The 25,967-nt window shown below is 51.3% G+C and overlaps 11 protein-coding genes across 12 annotated transcripts; 7 read left to right on the top strand and 4 right to left on the bottom strand.

Annotated features, from left to right (window-relative positions):
• Window positions 1-71: 71 nt before the first annotated feature.
• On the top strand, window positions 72-1,096 carry PV06_01687 (nucleoside diphosphate kinase). Its single transcript, XM_016402311.1, has 6 exons — window positions 72-237; window positions 287-317; window positions 385-428; window positions 487-590; window positions 638-703; window positions 753-1,096. Exons 1-6 carry the CDS (start codon window positions 221-223, stop codon window positions 950-952), a joined length of 462 nt encoding a protein of 153 aa, XP_016266208.1. The 5' UTR covers window positions 72-220; the 3' UTR covers window positions 953-1,096.
• Window positions 1,085-1,957, bottom strand: PV06_01688 (uncharacterized protein). Its single transcript, XM_016402312.1, has one exon. It carries the CDS (start codon window positions 1,820-1,822, stop codon window positions 1,169-1,171), a length of 654 nt encoding a protein of 217 aa, XP_016266209.1. The 5' UTR covers window positions 1,823-1,957; the 3' UTR covers window positions 1,085-1,168.
• A 72-nt stretch (window positions 1,958-2,029) lies between these two features.
• PV06_01689 (uncharacterized protein) lies at window positions 2,030-4,240 on the top strand. The gene has a single exon (XM_016402313.1). The coding sequence runs from the start codon at window positions 2,509-2,511 to the stop codon at window positions 3,961-3,963; it is 1,455 nt and encodes a 484-aa protein (XP_016266210.1). The 5' UTR covers window positions 2,030-2,508; the 3' UTR covers window positions 3,964-4,240.
• Window positions 4,241-4,815: 575 nt separating this feature from the next.
• On the top strand, window positions 4,816-6,774 carry PV06_01690 (uncharacterized protein). Its single transcript, XM_016402314.1, has 4 exons — window positions 4,816-5,104; window positions 5,230-5,320; window positions 5,467-6,348; window positions 6,403-6,774. The coding sequence occupies exons 1-4, from the start codon at window positions 5,053-5,055 to the stop codon at window positions 6,479-6,481; spliced, it is 1,104 nt and encodes a 367-aa protein (XP_016266211.1). The 5' UTR covers window positions 4,816-5,052; the 3' UTR covers window positions 6,482-6,774.
• A 216-nt stretch (window positions 6,775-6,990) lies between these two features.
• On the top strand, window positions 6,991-8,506 carry PV06_01691 (uncharacterized protein). Its single transcript, XM_016402315.1, has one exon. The coding sequence runs from the start codon at window positions 7,253-7,255 to the stop codon at window positions 8,333-8,335; it is 1,083 nt and encodes a 360-aa protein (XP_016266212.1). The 5' UTR covers window positions 6,991-7,252; the 3' UTR covers window positions 8,336-8,506.
• A 4,955-nt stretch (window positions 8,507-13,461) lies between these two features.
• On the top strand, window positions 13,462-14,758 carry PV06_01692 (uncharacterized protein; the record flags this gene model as incomplete). The annotated part of the gene is made up of 4 exons (XM_016402316.1): window positions 13,462-13,737; window positions 13,808-13,988; window positions 14,108-14,380; window positions 14,457-14,758. 4 exons carry the CDS (start codon window positions 13,462-13,464, stop codon window positions 14,756-14,758), a joined length of 1,032 nt encoding a protein of 343 aa, XP_016266213.1.
• A 189-nt stretch (window positions 14,759-14,947) lies between these two features.
• On the bottom strand, window positions 14,948-16,446 carry PV06_01693 (uncharacterized protein; the record flags this gene model as incomplete). Its single annotated transcript, XM_016402317.1, has 2 exons — window positions 14,948-16,027; window positions 16,120-16,446. 2 exons carry the CDS (start codon window positions 16,444-16,446, stop codon window positions 14,948-14,950), a joined length of 1,407 nt encoding a protein of 468 aa, XP_016266214.1.
• Window positions 16,447-16,558: 112 nt separating this feature from the next.
• PV06_01694 lies at window positions 16,559-19,085 on the bottom strand. Of its 2 annotated transcripts, none has more exons than XM_016402319.1 (2): window positions 19,052-19,085; window positions 16,559-18,957 (listed from the first exon to the last, which is right to left on the bottom strand). In XM_016402319.1, the coding sequence occupies exon 2, from the start codon at window positions 18,834-18,836 to the stop codon at window positions 16,989-16,991; it is 1,848 nt and encodes a 615-aa protein (XP_016266216.1). In that variant the 5' UTR covers window positions 18,837-18,957; window positions 19,052-19,085; the 3' UTR covers window positions 16,559-16,988. The 2 variants fall into 2 exon arrangements, with proteins under 2 accessions (XP_016266216.1, XP_016266215.1); XM_016402318.1 differs by having other exon boundaries at window positions 19,038-19,085.
• Window positions 19,086-19,619: 534 nt separating this feature from the next.
• Window positions 19,620-19,799, bottom strand: PV06_01695 (uncharacterized protein; the record flags this gene model as incomplete). Its single annotated transcript, XM_016402320.1, has 1 exon — window positions 19,620-19,799. One exon carries the CDS (start codon window positions 19,797-19,799, stop codon window positions 19,620-19,622), a length of 180 nt encoding a protein of 59 aa, XP_016266217.1.
• Window positions 19,800-20,560: 761 nt separating this feature from the next.
• On the top strand, window positions 20,561-22,287 carry PV06_01696 (uncharacterized protein; the record flags this gene model as incomplete). Its single annotated transcript, XM_016402321.1, has 5 exons — window positions 20,561-20,771; window positions 20,841-21,106; window positions 21,187-21,614; window positions 21,679-21,890; window positions 21,956-22,287. The coding sequence occupies 5 exons, from the start codon at window positions 20,561-20,563 to the stop codon at window positions 22,285-22,287; spliced, it is 1,449 nt and encodes a 482-aa protein (XP_016266218.1).
• Window positions 22,288-23,056: 769 nt separating this feature from the next.
• PV06_01697 (uncharacterized protein) lies at window positions 23,057-25,655 on the top strand. The gene is made up of 2 exons (XM_016402322.1): window positions 23,057-23,429; window positions 23,511-25,655. The coding sequence occupies exons 1-2, from the start codon at window positions 23,350-23,352 to the stop codon at window positions 24,916-24,918; spliced, it is 1,488 nt and encodes a 495-aa protein (XP_016266219.1). The 5' UTR covers window positions 23,057-23,349; the 3' UTR covers window positions 24,919-25,655.
• The last annotated feature ends 312 nt before the right edge of the window (window positions 25,656-25,967 follow it).

The raw sequence follows: 25,967 nt of genomic DNA on the forward strand, positions 1-25,967 counted from the left end.
AGTTTGACCCTGGAGTCTGCCATTGGCGGACGAGGATTAGGCGGACCCCTGCATCATTGGCGTGGACAACAGTGATGGTGATGCCCCTCGCTCCCCACTAAAAAGCTGCCCTTCAAAATATTTGCCCTCTCCATTGACTGCAACAGTTTCTTTTCTTCTTGCCAACATCTTCATAAATCGAACTCATAACAGCCTTCCAACAATTCAAAACCATCTCAAGATGTCTACCGAACAAACGTGAGCATTGTCTATATTTTCTGCAAGAAATCCACTGACTCTTGACCAGTTTCATTGCCGTCAAGCCAGATGGCGTCCAAGTATGCAGGCTATGCCAAACAAACCTCTATCAACTCATGTCGACTTGATGTTCTAACTGCTTAACAGCGAGGACTTGTTGGAGACATTATCTGCCGTTTCGAGAAGCGAGGGTGAGAAGCCCATAGTCTGAGAAGAGAGAGGAATACATTTCTGACCAAGGCGGTGTAGCTACAAGCTGGTTGCCCTGAAGATGGTCTCCCCATCCAAGGAGCACCTTGAGAAGCACTACGAGGATCTCTCATCGAAGCCGTTCTTCAAGGGCCTCGTCACCTGTATGTCGGCATCAAGTGTTAATTGATATCGTCGCTGACAGAGACAGACATGCTGAGCGGACCAATCGTTGCCATGGTTTGGGAAGGACGTGACGCTTGCAAGACCGGCCGCTGTGAGTGCATTCCACTATACTGGAGACTGATCAAGACTGACCTTGCCAGCCATTCTCGGTGCCACCAACCCTCTCCAATCCGCCCCAGGCACTATCCGCGGTGATTACGCCATTGATGTTGGCCGTAACGTCTGCCACGGCTCTGACGGTGTTGAGAGCGCAAAGAAGGAGATTGCTTTGTGGTTTAAGCCAGAAGAGGTCCAGAGCTGGAAGTCCGCCCAATTCGACTGGATCTACGAGAAGGCATAAGCCGTCTGCGATAGCCATGGTGGCATGACGTGACCCCCGTGACGAAGAATGTCGTTTGGATCTGTCCGGAACACCAGCTATCACCAATACAGGAGATGATAGAGTACAAAATGATTGAAAAATGATGATGACCTGAACCATTTGTCTTTGCTCTTCTCTTTGGCCTACTGTGACATAAGCTTCAACATAACGTTCCAGGGATGCAGGAGGATTTCTTTATGGCTTCGTCCTACGGAAAAAGGATCTTGCAGCAATTCCAAGAGGAATAACCGCAAGCCTGGCAAACCATGGAGCGCCCCATACGCTCACAAATATGCGAACGGGCAACAGAACTTTTACCATAGCATAGGCAGTGGCAAACTCGACAACCCATCTCGTAGCACTTTCTCCTCGTCCGAACCATTTCGATATGCTCTTGTTCTTCTCGAACTGTGTAGCCTGACCTTCTTTGGTCTGTTCCTCCACCTGCTTTTCTTCCTTTTCACTGATCCAGCCTTTCTTTCGAAAATACCTTCCAAATCTCTCCACGCCGTCAACGACCCACGCTCCTTCTGCAAAATATGGCGGTAGCCATTGCCAGTAGTGGAAAGCTCCCGCGAGCCCGAAGAGAGGAATAATTGCCGTAACCTCATGCAAGATGATGAAGGCTGCGACGTGAGAGACTGGGGCATGCCGTAGTCCGTTGAGGCTGGGTCGGAGGAATCGTGGTGTGCGATCTATGAACCGGTCGAAACGGCCTCTCAGGGCGGCTTGTTCATCGGACGACGGAGGAGTAGGCCGAGGAGCATTTGTCTTGCCTTGAGATACCCATCGTTGGGTAGGGAAGGAATTTCTCGTGCTGCGAACAGCTCTAGGAATGGATCGAAACATTCCCAACCCAATCAAATCATGGAAGTATGTGGCACTTGGTCAAATCACCACATACTAACATCTTGTGGTTGCGAACTACCTAGATTTAGCAACACAGAAAGCTTTAGGCCACCTGCGAGAGATGTTGTGGGCAAGAGATGGAATTATGGCTGCGCAACTCCGCAGGGCTGTAAGGCTCGCCAGGTGGAAATTACTCACTTATCTACGGAGTACAGAGAACTCCATGCTCCTCCATACGTCTATGTGTGACAAGATGGGAGTGTTATTTACTCCGTACTCAAGGAACCACTCATCAACCTTCCCCTACTCGATGATTTGGTAACTGCTATTAGCCTGATATTTGATTCTTGTACGAACATAGCGGCGAAATTAGAGTCGTTGAGAGAATGCAAGGTTGTTGAGTAGCGATACGAAGCTACTTCCTTGTCCGATATCATGCAGGACCCGGGTTATCGATGAGTCAAGATACACCAAAATAGGTACCCTAGCGGCCTTCGAGAGGGCGTTGTTCCTCTCTTCTCTACCGCTGTCTCTATACCTCTGGCCTACCTGTGGCATCAGGCTGACTCGAAAGCTGCGGACTGCTGGTCGACTGGAAAGACCCCCTCCCCGTGGTATTTGCAGCTGGAAATCGCCACGACTTTACACTGCACTGCTTTGAACACTCTTAAACTAGACAGGACGCCATGGATAAACTTCCAATTGAGCTAATAGACCACTTCTGCTTATTCCTGGACAAAACATCTCTGCAGAACTTTCGTCTTACGTGCAAAGCCATTGCTGGTATCGCTGAGAAGCAGCTTTTCAACAACTTCGAATTCCGACTCTATCCAAAACCAGGCCGCCTACATCAATTCGGACAACTGGCATACAAGACAACCATCGCATCTCGCCTGGAATGTCTTTCATTCGAATCTGGCATACCCCTTGAGTATGCTGACTACAAATACTGGCAGGCCGATATATCTACGGAAGGACTTCGTGCGTGGACGCGTAACTGGGCCATCACAGGGGACAAGCGTGCTGGGTATCATTTGTTCCACGAGGGTCTTCAATCTCGATTCGCCCCCGACTTCCCGAGTCGATACCAAGCCTTGAGGTGGCATCTCGATCAACAAGCTGCTTTGGTTGCCGAACCATCCGTCAGGGACGATCTGGCACGGACGCTCAACCTCCTCAAACAATCTTGTCCTAGCTTGACCTTCAAGCTGATTATGGACGAGCCCCAAATCAAGCTCGAGGACCTTGAGAACTTCAGGCCAGAGGAGTGTGCGAGCCAGGGCCCATCCAATCCTGATCCCCGTCTGCGCATCGCCAACCGGCGACGGCACTGCCTCGAACACTTTATGAATTTCCTAGATGCCGCGAATTTGTCGGATTTCGGTCTGGATGAACTCGTAGCTATTGATATGCCTCATGAATTGCTTACAGTTAGTGCCCGGAAAGAGGTATTATCACGAGTCTTTTCGCACGTGAAACGGCTTGACCTCAAGATCAGTGCTTTCCCTCACAGCGATTGGCTTTCTCGGACTGGGATCAACGATATATATGTGAATGGAAGAAACACTGCAGCCTTGAAATTGAAAACACTGTTAGGAGAGACGTCGGAACTCGATTCGCTGAGGCTTGAGTTCCCTATTGGTAATGCCGCAGAATACTCAATTGAGCTTTTTGATGGAACAAACCTAGATCCCTGTCCTCGGTTGTGGCTCAGCGGGCTGCGGGTGCTAAGTCTATCTTGTTTTGAGTGCAAATGGAATGATCTCGAAAAATTTCTCGCCGATGGTCGAAACCTCGAGTCCCTGACGATGAAGGACGGCCGATTGGAAAATGGATCCATGCTCGACTTGCTCGACTATCTCTCCTGGCGTCGTTTCCCCAAGGTTGAGCTTTGGGGTGTTTGGCACGTCCAGCAGGACATGGGTCACTGGCATAGCCACTCTGAGGAAGATTTCAACATATGTTCTAAGGCAACCTCGTTTGAAGGACCATATGCCTCCTATGGTCTGCGGTCGGAAGTGCAGGAGTATATTCATGGAGGGTCAAAGTGTCCGTTCCCTCGCTGGACTGCCGACCATAGCCCTGTATCCGAGTGGGAGAACCTCAGCGACACAAGCTGGCATTTTGTTGCCGGTATATAATGTGTGTTACCGCCCAACGACTTCAGGAGGTTCGTTGGTGCCAGAATCAAACATCAGACCACAGGACAGCCACTACAATCAATTGATCCCGAGGAACGTAAAGTGACACAGTACGTTACCGATATCACCTGCCGGCAAGATCGATCACTTTAAACAACACAAGGCCAATGAGATTGAAGTAGCAATTACCCTTATAGGTTAATGTCCGCCCGCAATGGAGGTCTGACTCGAGTGACTGACAAGTCGGGAAGACGAGTAGTGGAGAGTTTCTCTGAAGAAGTCACTGTATATGGTGATCCATAATTTCCTGTCTGGGGTGAACTCAGTTGAGGTGCTCGTTCTTGTGCCATGCCCATGGCTCATTGGTTGATTGCTTCAAATGAACCCGCCCAAGGCGAAATGGCCCCCTCGGATGGGTATCAGCAAACGTGGAGTTCATCGTATTTATATAAGCATTTCAAAGAAAATACCGTGCCCGGAGCCTTCGGAGGCTTTTGAGCTCCCGCACAATGAGCGCAGATTGAGCGAGATCTCCACCTGACAAAGCATCGATAAAGATCCATAAGGCTGAAGCGGTTTAATGCTTACGTACTACCGAACCGACATTACTCTTTGCAGTGCATTTTCCGTCTCTTTGTCCAATTAGACGGCGAAGGTCGACCGGCCCTTTAATAAAAGGACGACGTCGAAGGACTGACTGCACGAAGGTCTCGGTGGGTATGTAGTGTTGCCACTATACAGCTTTTTGCCCCTGGGTTAGGAAATCTCATGGAACTTATATACTGACTTCACATCCGACAAATTTGTCGAAGAATTCACAAAAGTTGATATAACAATCGAACAAACAGTGCCGAGCCATCCATTTTGCGAGCCTAGCCCTTCCTGGAGGTGGAGGGAGCGATGTTTCCATAATCGACTTGAACCTAAACTGCTCAAGCAGGCCTTGCATTATCACATACAGGCCGCAACAATTGGGTGCATCAAGCAGCAACTCCTGTCGGTGACATATCATTGACGCATCTCGCATGAAGTCCATCTCGATCTGGTTACCGCTACAAACGTTTCCCGCTACTTTACTCCAGTGTCGCCATGGCCAGCAAATCACCGGAATGGCTGTCCAAGACCTCGAAGCCGATTTCCGGTACGTTCCAGATGAGGATGCTCCCAGACTGTCCAAAGATTGGTCAAGGGCGCAGACATGCCCTTCCCGAGTTTGAGAGCGTGATCTGGTTAGGTGTACTACGGTAGACTAATCATCTGTACTAGAGGCAGGCCCTTCGACGACATCCGTTTCCGAGGACAGTTCAACTCAAGATGCCCGGTCCCGACGACGTGAGCAGGTCAGGCGGGCACAGAGGTAAGCACCCACGACCCTCCTGACTATATCTCCCTGAAGCGGCTCAAGGTCAAAATCTTTCTAGCGTAGTCCGTACACATAGACATATCCCGACCCTCCTTCAGCACGCATACTTTAGTAGTTGTTTACTAACTTTGACATTCTAGAACGCATCGTGATCGCAAAGCAACCTACGTCAAGATGTTAGAGACGGAAGTCGCCAAGTTACGGACGAAAGACGCAACGAATAACGCCGAGATCCAAGCGTACAAGGTCACGATTCGTCGACTGAAAGATTTGATCAAACATCACAACCTCATCTTGCCGCCGGATTTGGCATCAGACCCGCTCATCAAGAGTCCTCAAGCCGCCATCGAATTAGTCGGCCTGCCCGATCACACACAGACCATTCGCGCCCAGTTGCCTGAGGCGTACGCGTACGCTCCCCAGTACACCGTCGGGGCTAGCTCGCTTCCAGAAGGCGACATATCTTCCACGCTCAACTCCTTACATACCGTGGCTTCTTCAACTATGAACCAGGCTGCGCTGGCTAACATGAGGCTCTGCGACAGTATTGACACGGCCTTCGATCGGCAGCAGCAGTACACATCAGGAGGGGGATTGGACATGGCAGATTTATCGTCGGCAATCCCACATCCTCAGGACCTCGGGACAGCCCAGACCGGCGTCGACTTCGTGCTCGGGCTAGAATACGTGTGCCTTGGACATCACGCGGTACACAACGCCGACATTGATGGCAGTGGGCACGAGATGATGTTGATGAGTCCGATAATGCGGTGCTCGCCTCCGCTGTCACAGCCGACCGACGGAGGTTCAGGGTCCGGGCTGCCTGACGGGACGAAATGGAACGTGCCCGCCGTGGAGTTGGAGAAGCTGCTCGAGTTTTCGGATCGACTGAGTCTCGACGGGGAAATCACACCCGTCGAGGCGTGGCAGAGGATACGACTGCACCCGAGATTTCCGGACCTGACGATGGCCGGACTCGAGGACATCAGGTCCAAGCTTGTGCCTGAAGTCAAGTGCTATGGGTGAGCAGCCCCAGACAAAAAATACACATACCTCGGTGCTTATGCTGATGGCAGCTTTGGTGCCGTGATTGACGAGGCGTACTTCAATTCCATCATTTCGCAGACGATGGGACCGGATGAGGGAGTTTCTTGACGCGCAAGGATTGGGGGTGGTCCTGCTGGGAGTAGGGGTTTTGTGCCTCTTCAAGTGATCACCAGCTCATCGAAGTGGAGGACGACGCAACTCGAGAAAGAAACGGGAAATAAAACCAACCTGAACAGAATGAATGTTTATGCGGCGCGGCAACTTGAGTCTGGGTTTTCAGGACATACTATTGGCGTTTAAAAGAATTATGTTGCGCATGTTATGTGATGGGTGTTGTATTACCAGATGGTTCCATGAAGCCCTTTCAATTTTACCTGTCTCAGACAAGGTCGACATCAGTGAATACCAATGCTTGTTTGATGCAGAGACCATGTGTCCAATGATACCACGTACGTGACGGTCCGTTGAACGTTGTGCCAGTTAAGCATAAATACGTTGCTGGTCCACGAAAATAATTCAGACTGTCCGTTTTAGGCAGCTCGGCTGCCTGACCGGGCAAGAGCTTTTTTCGCGTAAACTTGCGAAGTTCCTGACCCATTATTACCTACATCAACATAGTAAATTGCCACTGAACGTTATAGTATTTTCCGCTAGCATACGATTTGCCTTGATTGCAGAACAATTTCCCATTGATCGGAGGGTATTGATCCCAGCAGGGTTTGTGACTTCATTGACGCGTACACAACCAGGTGAGCGTGAACGTCTTCTTCCGACCAACTCCATATTACTCAAGACTTCATCGCCCAGAGTTTGACTCGGGAGCTTTATTCATTGGCGCTGCTGTCCCCCCTGAGAGAGAGGGCTCTTGTCTTCAAGACCATGGGACCACGTGCGCGCCAACCACGTGCTCTCAAGAGGAAGGCGAAGACGGGAGGCGAACAGGATACGAAGCAATCGGCGGTCTCTACGAAGCCCGCAAAAGCTCAAAGTAAGGCTAGGTCAAGAGTTACCAAGAGGCCTCAAAAGAAGCAGACGGTACCACAAGCTACACATACAGACAATGTCGACGATGCCGACCCGGATCTTGACGGCGGAGTTCCGTTGCCAGCCTCGTCGGCTACTGGTCTGGCGTCTACAAAACAGCGAGCGTTGAGCAACCACGAGGTTCCTGCGACATCGGGGTCGAGATCTATTCCCTGCATTCGAAGCGATGAGCCGGGGTCTGCACGGCCGCCGGACCTGATCTTCACACATGGTGCCGGAGGAGGTCTGTCGGCTCCCGCGCTCGTGAATTTCGCCCAGGGTTTCGCGAATGCCGGATCGAAGATCGTCTGTTTCCAGGGAAACATGAACCTCAAATCGCGGACAAAGATGTTCAGTACGGTACTGGATTACGAGAAGCAAAAGAATGAAACGAGCAAGTCCAAAGTCGCGTTCGGTGGACGAAGCATGGGTTCTAGAGCCGCCGTTCTCGCAGCACAAGAGGACAAAGATGTGCAGATGCTCATTCTGGTGTCTTATCCGCTGACGGGCCCGAATGGAGATGTGAGGGATCAAATTCTGTTGGACATCGACCCGGGCGTGGATGTCTTATTTATCTCGGGCGACAGGGATAGCATGTGCGATGTCAAGAAATTGGAACATGTCAGAGGGAAAATGGAGGCGAGGAGTTGGATGGCTGTCGTGCAAGGGGCGGATCACGGTATGAACGTCAAGGGAGGGAAGAAGCGAACGGAAACCATAGGACATGAGACCGGCAAGCTCGCGGCTGGGTGGATTGCTCAGAGAGATGCGACGATGACGGAGATGAGTGTGAGTTGGGACAATGGCACGGAGAGCGTCGTCGGGAGTGGGATTTGGGTACAACGTGGTGGACAGGAAATCGGTCAGAGTCAAGAAGAGCCACGAGGGAGGCAGGAGGGTGGTGGAAAGAAAGGAGTGAAGAGACGACGTAACGAATGAACGTAAGAAAATTGTCTCAGGATCTTAAACCCTCGGGCTCCGAGCACTAACAGGCTTTGTTATTTTATATAGCAACTCCTGACCTGGAAATTGAGCACGATATTATGGAGGCTATGACAGTTCAGTGTTCACCAGCGCAGAAAATAATGATTGATCTCTGCTTAATCAGGCCTTGAAATGGCATAATCGACACCACGAAACTTGGCTATTAGTTTGACAGGGACTTTCGCCGATCCGGCCTCTCTGCTGGTGAAACGCCGACACATACCTCGTCGAAGCGATCCCGAGTTGTGTAGCAAAACCAGCATGGAATGCTAGATCTGTAATTATCGTGACAGACACCGGAAGATACGACAGACGGTCTATCGACGCAAAAGGTGCTGTGATGGTCACGCCAGCCAACAGTGTGAAACTAGAGGCACGATCTCAGTGGTTGTACTTCTGCTTGAGCTTCTGTTCGTTGGCCCTCGAACTACTAACTTCTCTGCACCTTTCTTATCTTCGTATTCCGCAAATCTAAAATGGTTCGATCGGTTCTACGTGCGTTCTAAGGGGTCTAGCACTATCTATGATCAACCATCGACCTTTTATCTTTCACCTTGTCTGCGGAGGTGTATCGGAAGTGGCTTTCTGAGACCAATACGAAAGCATTTCCCTTCGAGTAAGCTGCATTACGTGGACACTGATTGGTGTGTCTATCGAAATCTGATTGGCAGTGTTTGTAACAAAACTGGTAAACCTGGTTACCATCTTCGGATTTGTGCGACGCCAACTCGAAGACAAGTTCTACCAACCAGTCGTCGGCGGCAGACTTTGCAAGAGTAACTTCAACTAAATTCTATACACTACTCAGATCAGGATAGCCTGGCTGGCACCTAAGCGAGTGTGAGCATCGAATGTAACCTTGATATCGAGCGGACCACGGTCTACGGAGTATCTCTCGAAGAAACTTGAATGCTGTAGAGGGAATAGGTATGATTCTGTGGCGCTGAATGCTGAACTAAACAACTCAAACCTCGAGGATGTAGCTTTGAACGCCTTCAGCCGAGCCCCTAGTCTTTTACGTCGCACAACGATAACTGAGCCTGATTGTATTCGGTCAATACATTACTCTGTGTGCTAAGACGATGCGCCGCTCGGCAACACATTACATGGCCCTTCATCATGAGTCTTCCTACCGTTGTCACTACGAGGTGGGTTCGATATCTTCTGGCATGCATGACTTCCTGATGAACGATCGCCGACCCGACTGTGTGGGCGAACGTGTGATTAAACTTCTCACCAGCACCCAAATTCCATACTAACTAAGCGAGTTGATATCAACAGGGATACATCGGGTCAAAGTTTGGAGCATATCATGGACAAGTTCTCAATCAAGCCCCATCAGTGACCTCATGGCTCTGGTAGCACACTAGTAGCTCGCTGTGCTACAGTATATAATAGAACACCTCACCTCTACCTATCCTGATCTCAGATCGCATAGTGCTGATAACGGACATTCTATTTGGTAGCCCTAGTCTCCCAGAAAAACCACACCTCATTGAGCCACCTCCTGGTCAGGTATGCATGGACTTATCACCGCGTTCACGAGCATACTGCTCATGAACGCGCTTGTTTCTGGGTACGCCCGTGGTCTATGCTCATGACTCCCCCAATGTCACATGTGCTGACTCTGTCTGCAGCGACACCTTGCCAACGAAAGCCTACAACGCTTCGGTTGTCCGCTGGGAATGGTCTCCTCCTCTTGGGCCCCTTTCGAACGGCGACAAGGGCGAGTATCTCAATTTATCTTCCGGGGTTGATTTGTGGTACACCACCATGGGGAAACCATCGAAAAAGACCCCAGTGCTCCTCCTACACGGGGGGATCGGCAACAGCAATCAGATGTTCCACCAGGCCAACCTACTTGCCCGAACCCGCCAAGTAATCCTGCAAGAGTGAGTGCCCGTCCCCTGAAATCTGGTTGCGGCAGAGGTTGGTTTCTGACCGGCCATGGCTCCATCTAGCACGCGCGGCCAGGGTCGGAGTCCGTACAAGAACTTTACCGAGTTCCACTACGACGACTTTTCCCGGGACGCGATCGCACTGTTGGACCATCTGAACGTCTCGCGGGTGGCCGTCGTGGGCTGGAGCGACGGGGCGATCACCGGCCTGGATCTGGCAATGAACTACACCCATCGGATCGATCGGGTCTTTGCCCACGGAGCGAACCCTCAGGCGAACACCAGTGACCCTGGTACAAACGACCCCATCATCAATTCGGTCACGGGGAACCTCGACTCCGACCTCACCAACAACGGCACGACGTACTCGACCGCCAACGTGACCAGGCGCGCCACCGCCGCGGACGCGTATTCCTGTGAGGCTCTCAGTCCACTGCCGATGAACTGTCCCGCGATGGAGAAGGGCGTGAATGTGTAAGTTGTCACTTTGCGGTCACATGGGCTCCGAGAGGTGTATTTGTCACTGACCGAGAACCCCTACCAGGATGTGGGATTCCGAACCGACGTGGGGTCCGGTCGCGCTGGGCAAGATAAAGTGCCCCGTCTGGATTGTGGACGGAGATCACGACGTGACCATTCCGAGGAACCAGGCGGACGCGATGGCTGCATGGATCCCGTTTGCCGGGCAGCTCCTTTTGCCCCAGGTCTCACACTCTGCCTTGCTGGAGGATCCAACCTTCTTCAACTTCGCCATGGAGTACTTCCTGGACATGCCGTATGATGGGGTGCTACCTTACTACTAGATCCGAGTGGTCACTGCTTGGCAAGAGATGCCAGGCGGCGTTGCAAAACAGAGCAATACTAGTCGGAACTCCATCCTGTTAGATTGACCGGTCCGACCACGACTACCAGGAGGCCAATTTTCCATCTATGTATATAGTAAAAGAGGAGCGTAAATCTTCTTTCAGTTAAGGTCGTTCTCGTTACCATATCAACCATCACAAGAGAGTCTTGAGACCCCTAACTGATGCTCTATAAGTTGCCTTGATGTTAAGTGCTCTTCCCGATAGACACTATAAAAGAGTCAAGCGACCAGACTTTCAACGCTGTCACAAGTAGACTTTTAATGCAGCCAAGTAGTCTTTATATGCTCTACTTTTAAAGGTTCATTCAGACTGTGTAGCCTTATCTCGACCATTGCAGACAAACTTGGTTCAAGCCAGGGGAGATGTGCCCCGCGTTTCTCAGTCCAAGGATTTGTCTTGCAACCAAGCAAACACCTCTTGTGCCAGATAGAAGGTAGCTCCGACGTGACAGTGAGTGGTCGCTCCAGTCTCTCGCGGGGGAGAAAAGAAGTATGCGCCTCTGCCGAGTGCATCACTCACCTTTTTGGGCTGCTCCTGGAAGAATTGATCATCTCTGGCCTCTCCTACGAACACCGCGCACTTGATCTTATCCACGAATCCTCCAATCTTCATCTTTTGCGCCAGCTTCAATCCCTCATAGGCAGAATTATTGAACGACCAGAGGAAATGCTCGTACGCCCACCGTGAGCTGGTTGACTTTTGAGCCTCCACCTTGAAGGTGTGATTGCAGCGCTCCGCATCTTCTTCGAGAAATGCCTGCATGGTGTCGGGAAAGAAATCCTTCAGGGTGCTGCCGTAGTCCCAGACACCGTCAATCAGAACGACAGCGGCAAGTCGAGGTTCGAAAGCCGCCGCGCGCGCTGCCAGATATCCTCCAAGGGAATAGCCGACAAGGCTGATTCTCTTGACGTCCACAAACGGCTGCTGACTGAGAAAATCCAGGATAGGATTGACGACCCTTTCCCAGTCGTGGATAAAACGCAGGTTCTGCACCCGTCGCACACCCGTCTGTCCTGGTCCCTCGTAAAGAACGACATTGTATCCTCTCTCCAGCGCCGGTAGTCCAAGGACGTGAATCATCTCCTCCATTGACCCGTCAAAGCCATTTCCCAGAATGATCGTAGGCCTGGGTCGGTTGTCGTTGGGGGTAAGCCCGGGGCGAAGCAGGACGATGGGGACTTTGAATCCGTCGGCCGACAAGTTCAGCCGCTCGCCAGGAGTGGGCAGCAGTGCGATTGCTTGGTCAAAGAGACGGGTCCAGTGTTGGTAATTGTCTGCAATGCGAGGATCCTCTTCATCTCCGTGCAAGTAGAAGTCGGCCGCGAAGTAGTAGTGGGATGCCCGGAAGTACATGTTCCGCAACGTCACGCCGTCAAACTGTGATCGGTGAGGCGACTCTTGGGCGCTCTTGAGGACCCGATCGGCGAGATTCTTGAAGGCCGAGTACCAGGACTCAAAGTCACCTGGAATGATCTCATTGCAGACCTGCAACACTTCGGTCACGTCCGACCCTTGGGTAGCGGTTGCCGCGAGGACACGCAAGAGTTCATAATGGAAGGACGGGTCAGAGGACAACTGCAGCATCACTTTGTCTGCCATGGCGAGGTTTTCAATTGATCCTGTCCCTCTAGACGTGAGCAGGATTGTTGAGCCTTCGTGCCACGAGTGATGATGTGTCTGGCCTGGAATTTGCTCGCCTTTATGTTTGCAATCTGCGGGACTTCTTCCCCTCCATGTCTAGGGAAAAGTGCTGGCCTTCACCCCCCGAGACAGTTGGCGAGAATAATTCATTCAAATTGTTTGAGACTGTGGCCCGATACCATCTTGGATCGCTCCCGTCTACCCACATTGTCTTCGTACGGATGATCCGGTCTGATCGGCACCGCTTGTGCGTTTGAACAGCCGTCCGTGTACAATACGGACGATAGAAGGAAAGTCGGTACCTTCACGGAAGAATATGTAAATCTGTCGGACAAACGTGTAAGGCTTCGTACAACCTCAATTCTGACCACGGAGCCTTGGCTTGGGGGCGAACGAACGATATGCTAGAGCAAAGACCCAAGCGGATTGCCTAATCGTACGACGGTTCCGAGGTTTGTCTTGGACCAAAATGATCTTCGCTCTGGCGATTCATCATGACATTGCCTGGGCTGAGACGGTGCAGAACAGATCCTGAAAGCATTTCGTCTCTTGTTTCTAGCCGCGCCAAATTACTATCTTCTGTCGTCTCATAGCCTGATCTGTTCTTGGTATTTAAAACACCGTCAGCTTTGGCTCTGGTGGCTCCAACCTGTCCACTTGCTTGCTTGAAATAAACATGGCCAGCACTAGGAGAAACCTGAGAATCGCCCCTGGTGATGCGATCGTCCTGGTGACTGGCGCCAATGGGTATATTGGCTCGACTGTGGCGGAGGTCCTCTTAGAAGAAGGCTACAATGTGCGAGGGACTGTTCGTAGCGCAAAGCCTTGGTTGGACAAGTTGTTTACAGATAAATATGGTTCTGGGAGGTTCGAGAGTGTGGTCGTGTCAGACTTGGGAAATCAGGCAGGGTTTGAAAGGGCTCTACAGGGCACTTGTGGCGTCGTCCATGTTGTAAGTTTCTCTGCAATTGAACGTTGACAATGGTGAGCAACACGCTGGACACTGACTCACTGGATGCAAGGCATCGGACCTGACTCTGGACCCTGATCCGGAAAAGGTCATTAACGGAACTATCCAGCATACTCTGGCAGCAGTCAGAGCGGCGACCAATGTTCCCAGCATCAAAAGCTTCGTCTTGACCTCTTCGTCCACAGCCTCGATCATGCCTATTCCCGAAAAGGAAGGTATATACATTGACGAAAGTAAGTTCTACAACCTCAACTGCGTGTACGAGGAAGACTGTCGCTTAGGCTATAGCCCTTGTTCTTTACGCCTCTTTATCTACATTGACCAGGAGCTCACCCATCCTTCAAACGTCCAGATACATGGAACGATGCCTCTGTGGCAGCCGCATGGGACGAGAATACTTCAAAGGAAGACTTGCCCTACAACGTCTACGCAGCCTCGAAGACTGAAGGCGAGCGCGCCTTGTGGAAATTTGTAAATGAAAACAATCCTCCTTTTGCCGTCAACACAGTCCTTCCAGCAGCAAATTATGGAACCATTCTCGCACCCGAAATCTCCGGGAGCACAATGGGCTGGGCTCGGCAGCTTTTAAGCGGCAACTCCAACGTCTTCACCTTCACTCCTCCCCGTAAGTCTAAATGGCTCTCATTTAGATTCTCAATGGGTAATCTCTCCACCAAGGGTCAATACTAATGAAGCGTTAGAATGGTTTGTCAATGTCAAAGACTGCGCAAGGCTTCATGTGGCCGCCTTACTGGACCGCAATGTCAACCACCAACGAATCTTCGCCTTTGCCGAGCCGGTCAACTGGACCGACGTCGTGACTATTCTACGCAACGCTCGTCCTGACAACAAGCGGATCCCAGATCCTCCTGCCAACGAAGGCAGAGACCTCTCTCAGATTGGACCAAGAAACAAGGCGGAGGATCTGCTCAAGTCGTTCTATGGCAGTGCCGGCTGGAGATCCTTGCGAGATAGTATAGTCGATGGGATATCAGATCTCTAATTCTGGACCAGGATACAAGAGGCGGGAGTTGTGTATCGGATTCCGGCACGAATGCGAGTAGAAAAAATAGATGCACATTTTCCTTTATCCTCAGTCTGCTTTGATCTAGTCTATAGCTCCTCAACCAACGACTACCGGCCCCCATGAGAAACCATCTCTAGTTCTGGCATTCTGGATCGCAACTACGGTCTATAGATTGTTGTCTTCACCTTGTAAGTCGGACAAGACCAGGGAAGCACCTCGCTTTCCACTCCGCACTGCTCCTTCCATGTATCCTCGCCACTCGTTTGTAAATTCGGTACCGACCGCTGTGATGCCGCCAAACCGAGGGTTGCATAGACCTCCGGTACCGCCGCCGCCGATCACACCCGGTGGGGGACAAGCAAAGGGACATCCCCAACCTGCCCACTGATCCTGGTGCCAATCCGACGTGATAGTGCCCAGGAGCTCCTCCTTGACCTTGTCGTAGCCGACGGTGAACAAGGAGCCAAGCTGCCGGAGCACGGCTTCTCTGCGGTCCCGATCACTCAGTCTCAACCAGCTCCTCGCCGGGGTCGAGGTGACGAAACAGGTCAGGGCGTAATTTCCCTGCGAGTCGACCGACGTGTCGCGGGTGTGGTTCAGCGGCCCCTTGAAACTTTGCGATAGCCCACAAAAGCCCTTTTCTCTCCAGAATGGTGTCCTGAAAAGACAGATGTATTTGACGTAGCACCCGAATCTCACCGACGCAATGTATGACTCCATCGGACCGGGAAGGGCAGGCTCGAATGTGATTGTCTTGTACGCCGGACCGGGAATGCTGATTATGACCTTCCGCGCTTGATGTCGTCGTCCGTGGATCGTGGTGACGACGTACTCGAGGGGAGCGCGCCTCGAGATCGATCTGACGGCACTGTTCAATCGGATGGTGCCTGTCGGGAGTAGTTTTGCCATGCCGACCGGGACGGCCTGCGTACCCTCCTGGAGACGTAGGTGCTGTGGACCGTGTTTGCCGTCGTACCGCAGGTTGACTATGCCGAGTGCTCCACGCGCGATCTCGAGGAAGGCCAACGCAGAAACGTCACACGGGTCCTGACCCAGGGTGCCACGGGTCCAGACTGTCGCGGTGCGGAGGGCAACCTCTGTGGCACCGTTCCGAACGCACCATCGCTCGAATGTGATGTTGTCCAATTCTGTCCGTCTGGGTTCTTTGAAACTTTCCGGGTCGAAAGATGCGGCTTCAAACTTGTCTCGGATTGATTTTATGCTGTCGTTGTCCACTTGAGAGAACTTTGAGATCGCCAAATCAGTGGGCCTGGCTGGCTATAGGCTTCCCAAGGAACCTTTGGGCAAACTGGGAGGAGGGACAGTGGCAGACTTACTTCTGGGAGGGTATTGAAGGGGACCGACTGGACTTTCCCTTGCGCATCTTCGCATGCCACCGCACCGATGATATTCTGAACCACCGGAGTCAAACCGAACTGCCTGCAATAGTTCCACATGTGCTGTTGGTTGGTGTCGTTGAGCCATGCAGCGCCGAACTCTTGGAACCCCTTGCCGTCCGGACGTTGAACGGTTCTGAGCTTGCCGCCGACACGATCTCGAGCTTCCAGAACGACAACGGACCGACAGGAGCAGTGCAGATCGAGGGCGGCTTGGAGGCCACTTAGCCCAGCGCCTACGACGATCACGTCGGAAGTCGACTCCATAGCAAGTCCGTAGAAAGTGACAGAGGGCAGACAAATTGCGATATACACTTGAAAACGCCAGACTCTCAGACGCAGGCGCAACAGACGCACACAGGCAAGATGCGGTAGTAAGCTTTAATTGAACAAAATACACCTGGCAGCCAGCTACCATTCGCCGTGGGTACAATGCTACATACTACCCCAGTCACAGGTGCTCCGAGGTTTCGCGTCCGAAAGGGCGTGTGAGGCTTTGTGATTCGGGGTCCCACCCGGAGCTTCTCTATTGTCCTGCATCCTCGTTGGCTGTTCTCTCCGACCAGCCATCAGCTGGTCTAGCCTTCCTGAGAAAAAGCAACTTTGGAAAGTTCTACTGGTCTGAAAGATCTTTCATCTCGCAGACGGTATTTGAGACTCTTAGGAACCGTTTTGTGAAGGATCATTTGTCCAATATCACGACGTTGGAATGGGTTTGGAAGGTAAAACACCGTCCAGCAGGTGCCGACCTTTAGTCTATAAAATTTGTATTTAATACTAATGTGTGTGTGTTGTGGACGACTTGCCTTTTACTGACTTGGTGCTCTATCCTCTAATGTCCATTCCAACCAGTCTTCAGACGTTGGGATGTGGTCTGCTGCCGCGAACAGACTTGCCCAGTCGGGCTCGTCGTATGGAACAGAAGTGCCATGTGTGGGATCGAGGGACTTGGCCACTTGGTCTTCGTATTCTCTGCGAAGTCCCTCAAAGACATTGTGTACCGCTTCCGCCGTTGGCCACAGTGGCGCAAGGCATTTCGCGAACTTTGTGGCACGTTGCAACAGTCCGAGCCGGTTTAGGCCGACCACATACGCCCCCGTAGCGATCGCCGATCGAATCTCGTGGACAAGTTGGATGGCGGCCGCCGTGATGGCACTGACGACGGGGAAGTGGCATCGACCAAGCGAGTCCAGGTCGATGATGCGATCCATCGCGGTGATGATGCTCTCTGCCGCTGCACTGCACGTCGATTGACTGTCACTCGATTCTCGTCGATAATTTCGATGAAGATTCAAAACGACCATGTGGAAGTACAGTCGTAACGAGATGCTGAAGAAGTCTCCCCCCGAAGTGGCACCTAGTGACCACTTTGCCAACCGAGCGTCGAGACTCGCCATGGTTATGGATGTGCTCTCGGCCGGAGCGTTCAAGGCTGAGATGTCCATGGCTATCTTCGCAAGACTTATCAAGTGCTTGTGGTACAGGTAGGGTACTTGGGAGCAGACGGTCCTCGGGCCCAGACCTAGGCTCTGTTCCTCGGCCGTGGCTGACTCCTGCCCTCCGGCAGTCGTGACAGAAGTCTGCTTGCCGTCCCAGTTGAGTTCTTCCTCGGTTGGGACTGACTGATCGGTGTCTGGTGGCCGAACCGCACACGGCCGACCGGTTTCCAGGGCACTGAATGCTTCCGACACGAAGGCACACCACCAGCTTCGTTTGTACATGATACGTTCAAAGTCGGGGAGAAGTGGATTAAGACGATGCGCTCCTTGACCGCAGCTGATGCGCAAAGCCACCCCAATCCAGTACCAAGGGCCTCCAGCAACGGTGTCTCCGTCGTTGATGTGCCATGTGAACAACAGTGCCGCTTGTGTCAGATGCAAGCGATCCTTTTCGCTACGTCGGTGGAAAAGCATCCCTGCCGTGCGAAACAAGGCAGCCTTGATCGATGGACGAGCGCGCACCACTTGTGGATGCGAACAGACGTTGGCTCCCGCAAGGAGAACAGCATGAACCAGTAGTGGCGGTGCCGTGCTCGATAACTTGCCATCGTTCTGCAGTATCATAGATGGCGCGATGGCGGGAAATGATGGATGGATGCTATCGAAGTACGCCTTGACCAGGCTCTCCCGTACCTCTTCTCCAAGAAATGTCAACGCATCTGTGGATAGGTCTCGGGGAATTCCGGGGTGGGCTTGGTCGCCCGTATGACGGGCCTCCAACGGTCGAATTTGTGGATAAGGGAAATGTAGAGGTAGAGGGGAGTCGATATTCTGACCCTGAGAGTCAGTCGGCGATGCTGCAAATTGATACAAGTCCTTAAAACTAAAGGCCACGTATGGAGCTCTTCCAAGCGCTTCTTGGACCAGTGTGTGCTGCGTGGGACGACTGGCCTGGCGTAATCTCAAGTGAGAGCAGCGTAGTTGCACCAGGTGTGATAGATTAGAGACTGGGGCGCCAATGTAAGCGAGCCTGAAGTCATCTGCAACCTGGAATATGTGCCAGTCCGAGGACTCAATGCCATTGTGATAGAACTGTGAGAGGGCCGTTCGAGCGAGAAAATTGGAATCGTCCGCCTGCAAACCCGGTGTGCTCGGCGTGTCTTCAACTTGGTCCTGTTCCTGTTCGACCGAGGGGTTTGGTGGTTCGAAATACAGCATGTCGTCAGCTTGGCGCGGGAATGAACGTCGGGGTTCGAGAGGCGGCCTAGGTCTCGCTACCTCTGGCCTCGGTGCCAATTTTTCTCGGTGCCTCGCCGGAGCCGGCCAGTCTGTCTGTACGCTACATCGCGGACAGGGAGCAACGTTAGTGGTCGGCCACAGAAGCACAGTTGGATATACTGTAAATGTCTCGAAGCTCACCACATGGCACTCACTGGCAGTCATAACCTCCCTTGCGACAGACTGAACATGTATCACCCACGGCAGAGCCGACGTCGCATCGTACTTTTCGTCGTCGACACACGTCGCAAGCTCTCCGCTGCTGTCTTCTGCGAGGCTCCATGGAGAACCCTAGCTGTTGAGTTGAGAAACAACAGAGTAATAGACCGAGCGACCAACTTCAAGGCGAAGAGAAGAGAAGGATGAGGTCGATGAAGTGGAGTGGGTGACCAAGAGATGGAACTCCGAATGAACAGGCCAATCAGGAATGAGATTGCCCCATCTTCGTACAATGGGAGGCTATTCCCGAACAAGCCTCTCTATACAATGCACCATGAGGTTTGACGTGACTGAGCTCGAGACCTTCACGGACAACAAAGTCTTAGAGTGCTCCTACCTGATAGACCACGTTTGCGATATGCTCTTCTTGCCATAGATTCGTCTCCCGACGTCCCAAATCCCTGCACATCTACTAGGAGGGGATGAGCGTCAACGGGTAGCTTGTGAGCTTCGCATGAAGCCAGAGTCTTCGTCATCACTAGAGGATCTCCTCCACTGCATCAGCTATGGACTGATGCTGTTCTCGTCATGGCAGATCCGAGGTGATGACTCTTGCTGAAACCCGCAAGCAGCATTCGCATGATCGATGGGAGGGATGATATCTTCATCGGGCCCGCATACATGATTGACCCATGCTTTCCCCATATCAACGTTGGCGGAGATCTTCCGACGTGAAGAAGCCATAGCGAGATCAAACCTGCAAGGCGAGCTAGCGAGTACTGTGTTTAACCGCGGGTTTACTCTCGCCCGAGTTTTCTTTTTCAAAAGTTTTTGGGTAAGTGATATGTATACGCTGGTTGGTTGAAGCCTAGTCAGACTACCTGGTGTTGGAACATAATGATGGAGATGTACTGCAATGTGAAGAACTCTGACGTCGGACTCGGACGTCGAAGAACAGCACACCCTCCGATGAGGAAATGCGTCCTCTCGCAATTGACGGATTCAAAAGTCGTTAGCCGGCGTTTCTCATCTCATCGAAAAGTCGACAAGCGAGCTATCGTCGATATACTCTACTGCGATCGCAGCAGAACTGATCCAAGGTCTCGGCCGGAGATGTAGACAGGCCGTTTGGCGGCGCCACTGTGCCCAGAAACTGAAGTACATAGTAGTATGTACAAATGCCAAGGGTCTGTTGATTGTTGGTCCCGGAGGATCGAGAGACTTCATTGGCCATCTCGGAGCCGACAACGATGCTCATTCCACTTTCCGGGATTGCCAAGCGAAGCCATGGGGACCAATAGGTCTGTGGATGAATGCTTGAATGGTCTCCGAATGGAGAATTCCAGGCTGCGCCGGACTTCAGACCTACTTGGTCTGAAGTAGTCTCCCAAGAGAAGCGGGCCAGCCGACAGATTCATAAGAGCTCGACCGAACCCGTCGTTGTTCGTGATCTTGTGATTCCAATTTCACCATCCCACCAGGTAGCATAGTTTCATCCAAGAACAATGGGATCAGTTCGCCATTCACTTGAGAAGGAGGCCGCTCCAAGCGTAGGGAGTGTTCAGAATGCAGAGTCAGCCGCCCTCATGAGTGAACATGAGAAGCGAGCGCTTCGCAAGTTTGACATCTTCCTGTTGCCCGCCATCCTGCTCCTGATTCTGCTGGCATGGCTCGACCGGACCAACATTGGCAACGCCAAAATTTTTGGACTCGAGAGTGAGCTATTGACAATTCAAACCCCTTGAGCCGTCGAGACGTCGTGCTGATATCATCTCCCGGTCATAGAAAGCCTCGGACTCAAAGGCAACCAATTCAACAATATCTCAACTTTGTTTTTCCCCTTCTACATTCTCCTCGACGTGCCGTGGGTCGTTGCCGTCAAACGTTTCGGCGCCAGCCGCGTCCTTTGCATTTCCATGATCGGATTCACCGCGGCCACCCTCGGCATGGGTTTCTGTCATACTTACGCGCAGGCCATCGGATGCAGATTGGTCCTTGGAGCCTTTGAGGCCGGCCTGCTACCTGCGACCATCTTTATAATTTCCACCATTGTAAGTCAATGGCGCGCTTTCCATGGCTTTCCCCTGTTGACCGTTTGTACTTTGACCGCTGACGACACCGCCTGCTCCAGTGGGACCAAAATTCTCAGGGCAAGCGGATCGCCGTTGTGTACATTGCCACTGCCATCTCCGGCGCCTTTGGTGGTCTGATTGCGTACGGTACTCAAGTCGGTGGCGACCGAAATGGACTGGAAGCGTGGAGATGGCTCTTCATCATCGAAGGCACCCTCAGCGGCGGAGTTGGTCTGCTGATGCTGCTATTTCTTCCCACCAGCGCTGAAAAAGCATGGTTCCTCAACGCAAGTGAGCAGGAAGCGATGAGACTCCGTGCGGAGAGAACGGCAATCTACAAAGGAGAAGATCAGACTTTCCGGTGGTCCTATTTTGCCATGGCAGTTTTTGACCCGTTCGTGGTCATTGCCGCAATCACCCTGTTCACCCACTCGATTGCGGTGCTCGGATACAGCATCTTCTTACCCACAATTATACGGGGATTTGGGTGGGCCTCCTTTGCTGGCATCTCTTCCCAGTGTCCATCGTGAAGCTGACGTTTCTTTGCCCAGATACACCGCACTCCAAGCCAATTATCTCACCATCCCCGTCTACATCTTTGGGGCCGTCGTTATTGGAACAGTCGCCTTCCTTTCGGATCGTTTCAAGAAGAGGGCACTGTTTCTCTGTATGCTCGTGGTTCCTGGTATTCTAGGCTACGCGATCGTCGTGGGCACCGCTAACAAAGTGGCTGGATATATTGCAATGTTTCTGTGTGCTGGAGGTATGTCTTTCATTGGAGATCCATCTGCATCACGATGCTAACCAGACCTCCTGCAAATTGGTCAGGCATGGCAACCTTCAGCGTCATCTTCCTCGCATGGGTTTCCAACAACGTGTCGCCCGAATACAAGCGATCTGTGGCTCTGCCTTTCGTTCTGACAATCACTAACTGCTCTGGGCTTATTGGCTCTCAGCTGTACATTGCCCGAGATGCCCCAAGATACGTAATGGGCAACGCGGTGAGCATGGGTTGCGAAATCGTTGCTGTCTTTGGTGTGGCCGTCATCTTCTGGTTGCTGCGACGAAGGAACGCTCAGAAGGAGAAGTTGAGGGCCGAAGGTGCCACCACAAATGGACTGGAAGGAGACAAAGCCCTCGGGTTTACTTATCTCTTGTAAAGATTGAATAGCCCTGATATGTTGTAGTGGACGACGTGGACTTTGGGAGGCCTAAAACTAAGATCGCGAAATCCATATTGACCTAAATCCAAGGCATTTGACCGTGCGACGAGGTCAAACTAATATATCAGGGTCAGGAATATCATGTACTATAGCAGACCTTGAAGTTGTTATGATTATTCCCGCATAAAACACATTACCTGGGTGCCGAGGCTTCATTGAGTTCCAGTGCAGATTTGGTATTGTGAGTCTGATGAATCCAATCTACTCTAAACAAAATACTCACGAGGAAGTCTTTTCAGCCTGGAGTATTCATGCAGGTTAACACTGGGCTTGATCCTTTTAGCACAAGCAATGCCTTCAAGACTCCTCATGAGGCAGATTCATGAGCGCGAGGCGGAGCAACGCCTCCGCCTCGCTCTTTGCCTCGCTCCTAATCGTTGCAACAAGCATGGTGATTCTACACAACTCAAGAGTGCGATTAGGGTTCAGTTGGGCCACATGCTCGCTTAACCCCAGTGCTGTATTGTATGCATGAGAGCCAATAATTATCACCAAAGTCATAATCTGTCATGTGTTTACGAAAAGGTAAATAGATTTTGAGAAGATTTGTGTATAAGAATAGATAGTTAGTTGAATCAATAAAATATGTGGCGATACTGTGCTCCGGAGAAATGTCCGGATTTCTCGCTTCTCGGTTGATCCCGACCGATATAGGAAGCCAAAAACCTTGTCCGTCACCTTATCATGCCATCGGATAAGAAATTCTGTGATCTTGGAATGTCGTGATTCACGTCATGCACAAGACATTTTCACTCTTTGTATCGTATAAGGTGAACAAGGGACTCGTGTGTTTCGCCGTGGCACTGAAAGGATACCCAGGTTGTCATCATTCTGACAGGAAAAATCCTTTCTTGGAGTTTCACTTGTGAGCATTTCAACTGCGTCGCCCGACCATAATAAACCCGCTCTAAGACGAAGAAGAATCGTCTGGAGGCTAAGTGGGCATTTGTCTTGGTATTCATAATACCAACCCGACCCTAGCAACTTCAGTTGTGCCCGATGGGAGACGCGGGCCTTGTACCCTCGATATCGAGGATCGCGGTGATTGGGGCTGGTCCGGTGGGAGTGTCGTGTGCAAAGTAAGCGTCGTCAATCTTCCAAATGCTTTCAAGAATTTTTTCTTTGGTGGACCTTCATTGTAGCTGACTGTTGACTGTTAGATACCTCCTTGCCGAAAAGGCTTTTGATACGATAGACATTTACGAACAACGTGACGGTGTGGGTGGAATATGGAATCTTTGCGAACCGGTGCGATCCAGACGCATTCCTGTGCCCCAGATCAACCCACGATATGGCCACCACGACTCAGGCACCGAGTCACTGGAGTTTGAATCGCCCCTGTATGACTATCTGGAGACCAACATCCCGAAGCAACTCATGGCCTTCTCAGACAAACCGTTCTCGATTGCCGACCCATTATTTCCGAGCCACCAGGCGGTTCTACGATATCTGGAAGATTACGCCGCTGATGTGCGCCATCTCATCAAGTTCCATACCGCCGTCAAGGACTTGACGCCCATCGCCCCTCGGACCACGGCAGCACACGAACAATGGAACCTCGTTGCCGAAGACGTGCGTACGAAAGAGACGACGCACCATGTCTACGACGCAGTGGTGGTCGCGAATGGTCACTATACTATCCCTTACGTTCCTGATATCAAAGGCATCGCTGAATGGAACGCCACCTACCCGGAGACAATCATTCATTCCAAGGCATATCGCAGACCAGAGGACTTTCGGGGCAAGAAGGTCCTCGTGGTGGGGAACTCTGCCAGTGGTCTCGACATTGCGACCCAGATTGGCCTACACTGTAAACATCCCATTTTTCTATCTGCCCGTTCAGTATCAGCATTCGGAACCTTACCACCGGCCCAGTGGCGAGAGGATATCGACGAGCTTGTAGAGTGCCTCCCTGCCAGCGAAGGTAACCGGGCGTTGAGATTCAAAAGTGGCAAAATTGAAAAGGACATTGACGCGATCGTCTTTGCGACCGGATATTTTTATTCGTTTCCTTTTCTGTCAAAGTTGTCGCCGCCACTGGTCACTGACGGTTTCCGCACAAGAGGATTGTATCAGCACTTGTTTCATATCAATCATCCCACACTTGCGTTCCCAGTTATCAATCTCAAAGTCATCCCCTTTCCGTTGTCTCAAAACCAGGCGGCTGTTGTTGCCCGTGTCTGGAGTGGTCGACTCAGCTTACCGGCGACGAACGAGATGCAAAAGTGGGAGCTGAACAATATCGCAATGAACGGAGATGGCAAGTATTTTCATCTCAAAAAGTTCCCACAGGACGCCGCACAGATTAATGAGCTCTATGCCTGGGCTCAAGAGGCGAGCAAGAGAGATGGTCTCGAGAATGAGGGTGTCGGCCGACTTGGGACCAGATGGGACGAGAGACAAGTGTGGATGAGATCGAAGTTTCCCGACATCAAGGCCGCTTATCTGAAGAGAGGAGAGGCCAAAGTCAAGGTCAGAACGATGGAAGAGCTTGGATTCGATTTCGAAGAGTGGCGAAAGAACGCAGAGGAGAAGGATCTGGCGATGTTTCAAGAGGCCAAATGTTAGAAGGGATGTACTGATTTTTAAATGCGCATTAGTTTTAGACTTGGGTCATGGATGCATCACAATCTTGTGCAAGAGGACATTGACATTTCCCTCCATCTCTCTCCATTTTCCAAGTGCGTGATTCTTGCGAAATGGCGCATTTTTTAGGTGTCAAGATTGGCGTCGGCCTTTGGATTGCCACCGACGAACCAATAGCGCCATCTTCACCAGGTACTGACTGCCTAAGGAAGAACTCATAGACGATTTTAATTATTGGATAAAAGCCTCCCCGGCGTTACCTTACATTCTGCTTCATCTTTGTGTTATCGTCTCCCTCTCTCTCTCAGCCTATGCTGAAAGCTAGCTAATGTCGTCTCTTGTCAATCACAAGCAACACCATACACTACCTAATATCCAAGACATTGGGGCGCACAGCATTCCCTCGCTTCCGTCCGGGCCGGACCTCCACCGGGATCTTCTCGATTTTGTTGTTCTTAGGCGCTGGAAGGGGCGATCTGAGCGAATGCCTATCGAGATATCTTTGTACAAGGCACACGACTGAGAGAACTAATAATTTAATCGTTATCATTGCCCTTGAGAATGTCTCTTGACTATTGGGCGGGCACTTCAGCGATAAGGTAGTCTTGTGCCGCGTGCGTGATACAACACCTCCGCATAAGTCACCGTCCCCCCCCAAAATTTCCTCTATTTTACTACAATATACATAACTATTTACTTTTTTAGTAGAACTAAGTCTATAAAACTTTTAAATTATGATGTCTCTTTCTTCTAAAATTAAGATAGTGCTTTTGAATTGAATAATATAAGAAAAATTTATATATATAATCTTTTCTTTATAGTTTTTTCTATCTATATCATAAATTTCAATACAAGTTCTTCAACTGAATAAAAAGTTACAATGTATTGAACTTCTAGAATCTTGGTGTAAAATAGAGGAAATTCTGGGGGTGGACGGTGACTTATGCGGAGGTGTTGTATGTTAGCCCACCACTACAATCATCAATTTCGCGGTACAGCTACGTACCTACAGAAGGACGACAGCGTAGAAC

The sequence above is a fragment of the Exophiala oligosperma genome (genome assembly GCF_000835515.1).
Source record: "Exophiala oligosperma strain CBS 72588 unplaced genomic scaffold supercont1.2, whole genome shotgun sequence".
Lineage (NCBI taxonomy): Eukaryota > Fungi > Ascomycota > Eurotiomycetes > Chaetothyriales > Herpotrichiellaceae > Exophiala > Exophiala oligosperma.

What these genes read in the sequence shown, in the direction of transcription:
- PV06_01690 (XM_016402314.1), top strand. Translation starts at nt 5,053, where the DNA reads ATGGCCAGCAAATCACCGGAATGGCTGTCCAAGACCTCGAAGCCGATT. An exon ending in CAGGTCAGGCGGGCACAGAG is followed by an intron (nt 5,321 to 5,466) that starts GTAAGCACCCAC and finishes TTGACATTCTAG; the next exon opens with AACGCATCGTGATCGCAAAG. An exon ending in CCTGAAGTCAAGTGCTATGG is followed by an intron (nt 6,349 to 6,402) that starts GTGAGCAGCCCC and finishes TGCTGATGGCAG; the next exon opens with CTTTGGTGCCGTGATTGACG.
- PV06_01688 (XM_016402312.1), bottom strand. Translation starts at nt 1,822, where the DNA reads ATGTTTCGATCCATTCCTAGAGCTGTTCGCAGCACGAGAAATTCCTTC.
- PV06_01687 (XM_016402311.1), top strand. An exon ending in TCAAGCCAGATGGCGTCCAA is followed by an intron (nt 318 to 384) that starts GTATGCAGGCTA and finishes ACTGCTTAACAG; the next exon opens with CGAGGACTTGTTGGAGACAT. An exon ending in TGCCGTTTCGAGAAGCGAGG is followed by an intron (nt 429 to 486) that starts GTGAGAAGCCCA and finishes AAGGCGGTGTAG; the next exon opens with CTACAAGCTGGTTGCCCTGA.
- PV06_01691 (XM_016402315.1), top strand. Translation starts at nt 7,253, where the DNA reads ATGGGACCACGTGCGCGCCAACCACGTGCTCTCAAGAGGAAGGCGAAG.
- PV06_01697 (XM_016402322.1), top strand. Translation starts at nt 23,350, where the DNA reads ATGGGAGACGCGGGCCTTGTACCCTCGATATCGAGGATCGCGGTGATT. An exon ending in GTGGGAGTGTCGTGTGCAAA is followed by an intron (nt 23,430 to 23,510) that starts GTAAGCGTCGTC and finishes GTTGACTGTTAG; the next exon opens with ATACCTCCTTGCCGAAAAGG.
- PV06_01689 (XM_016402313.1), top strand. Translation starts at nt 2,509, where the DNA reads ATGGATAAACTTCCAATTGAGCTAATAGACCACTTCTGCTTATTCCTG.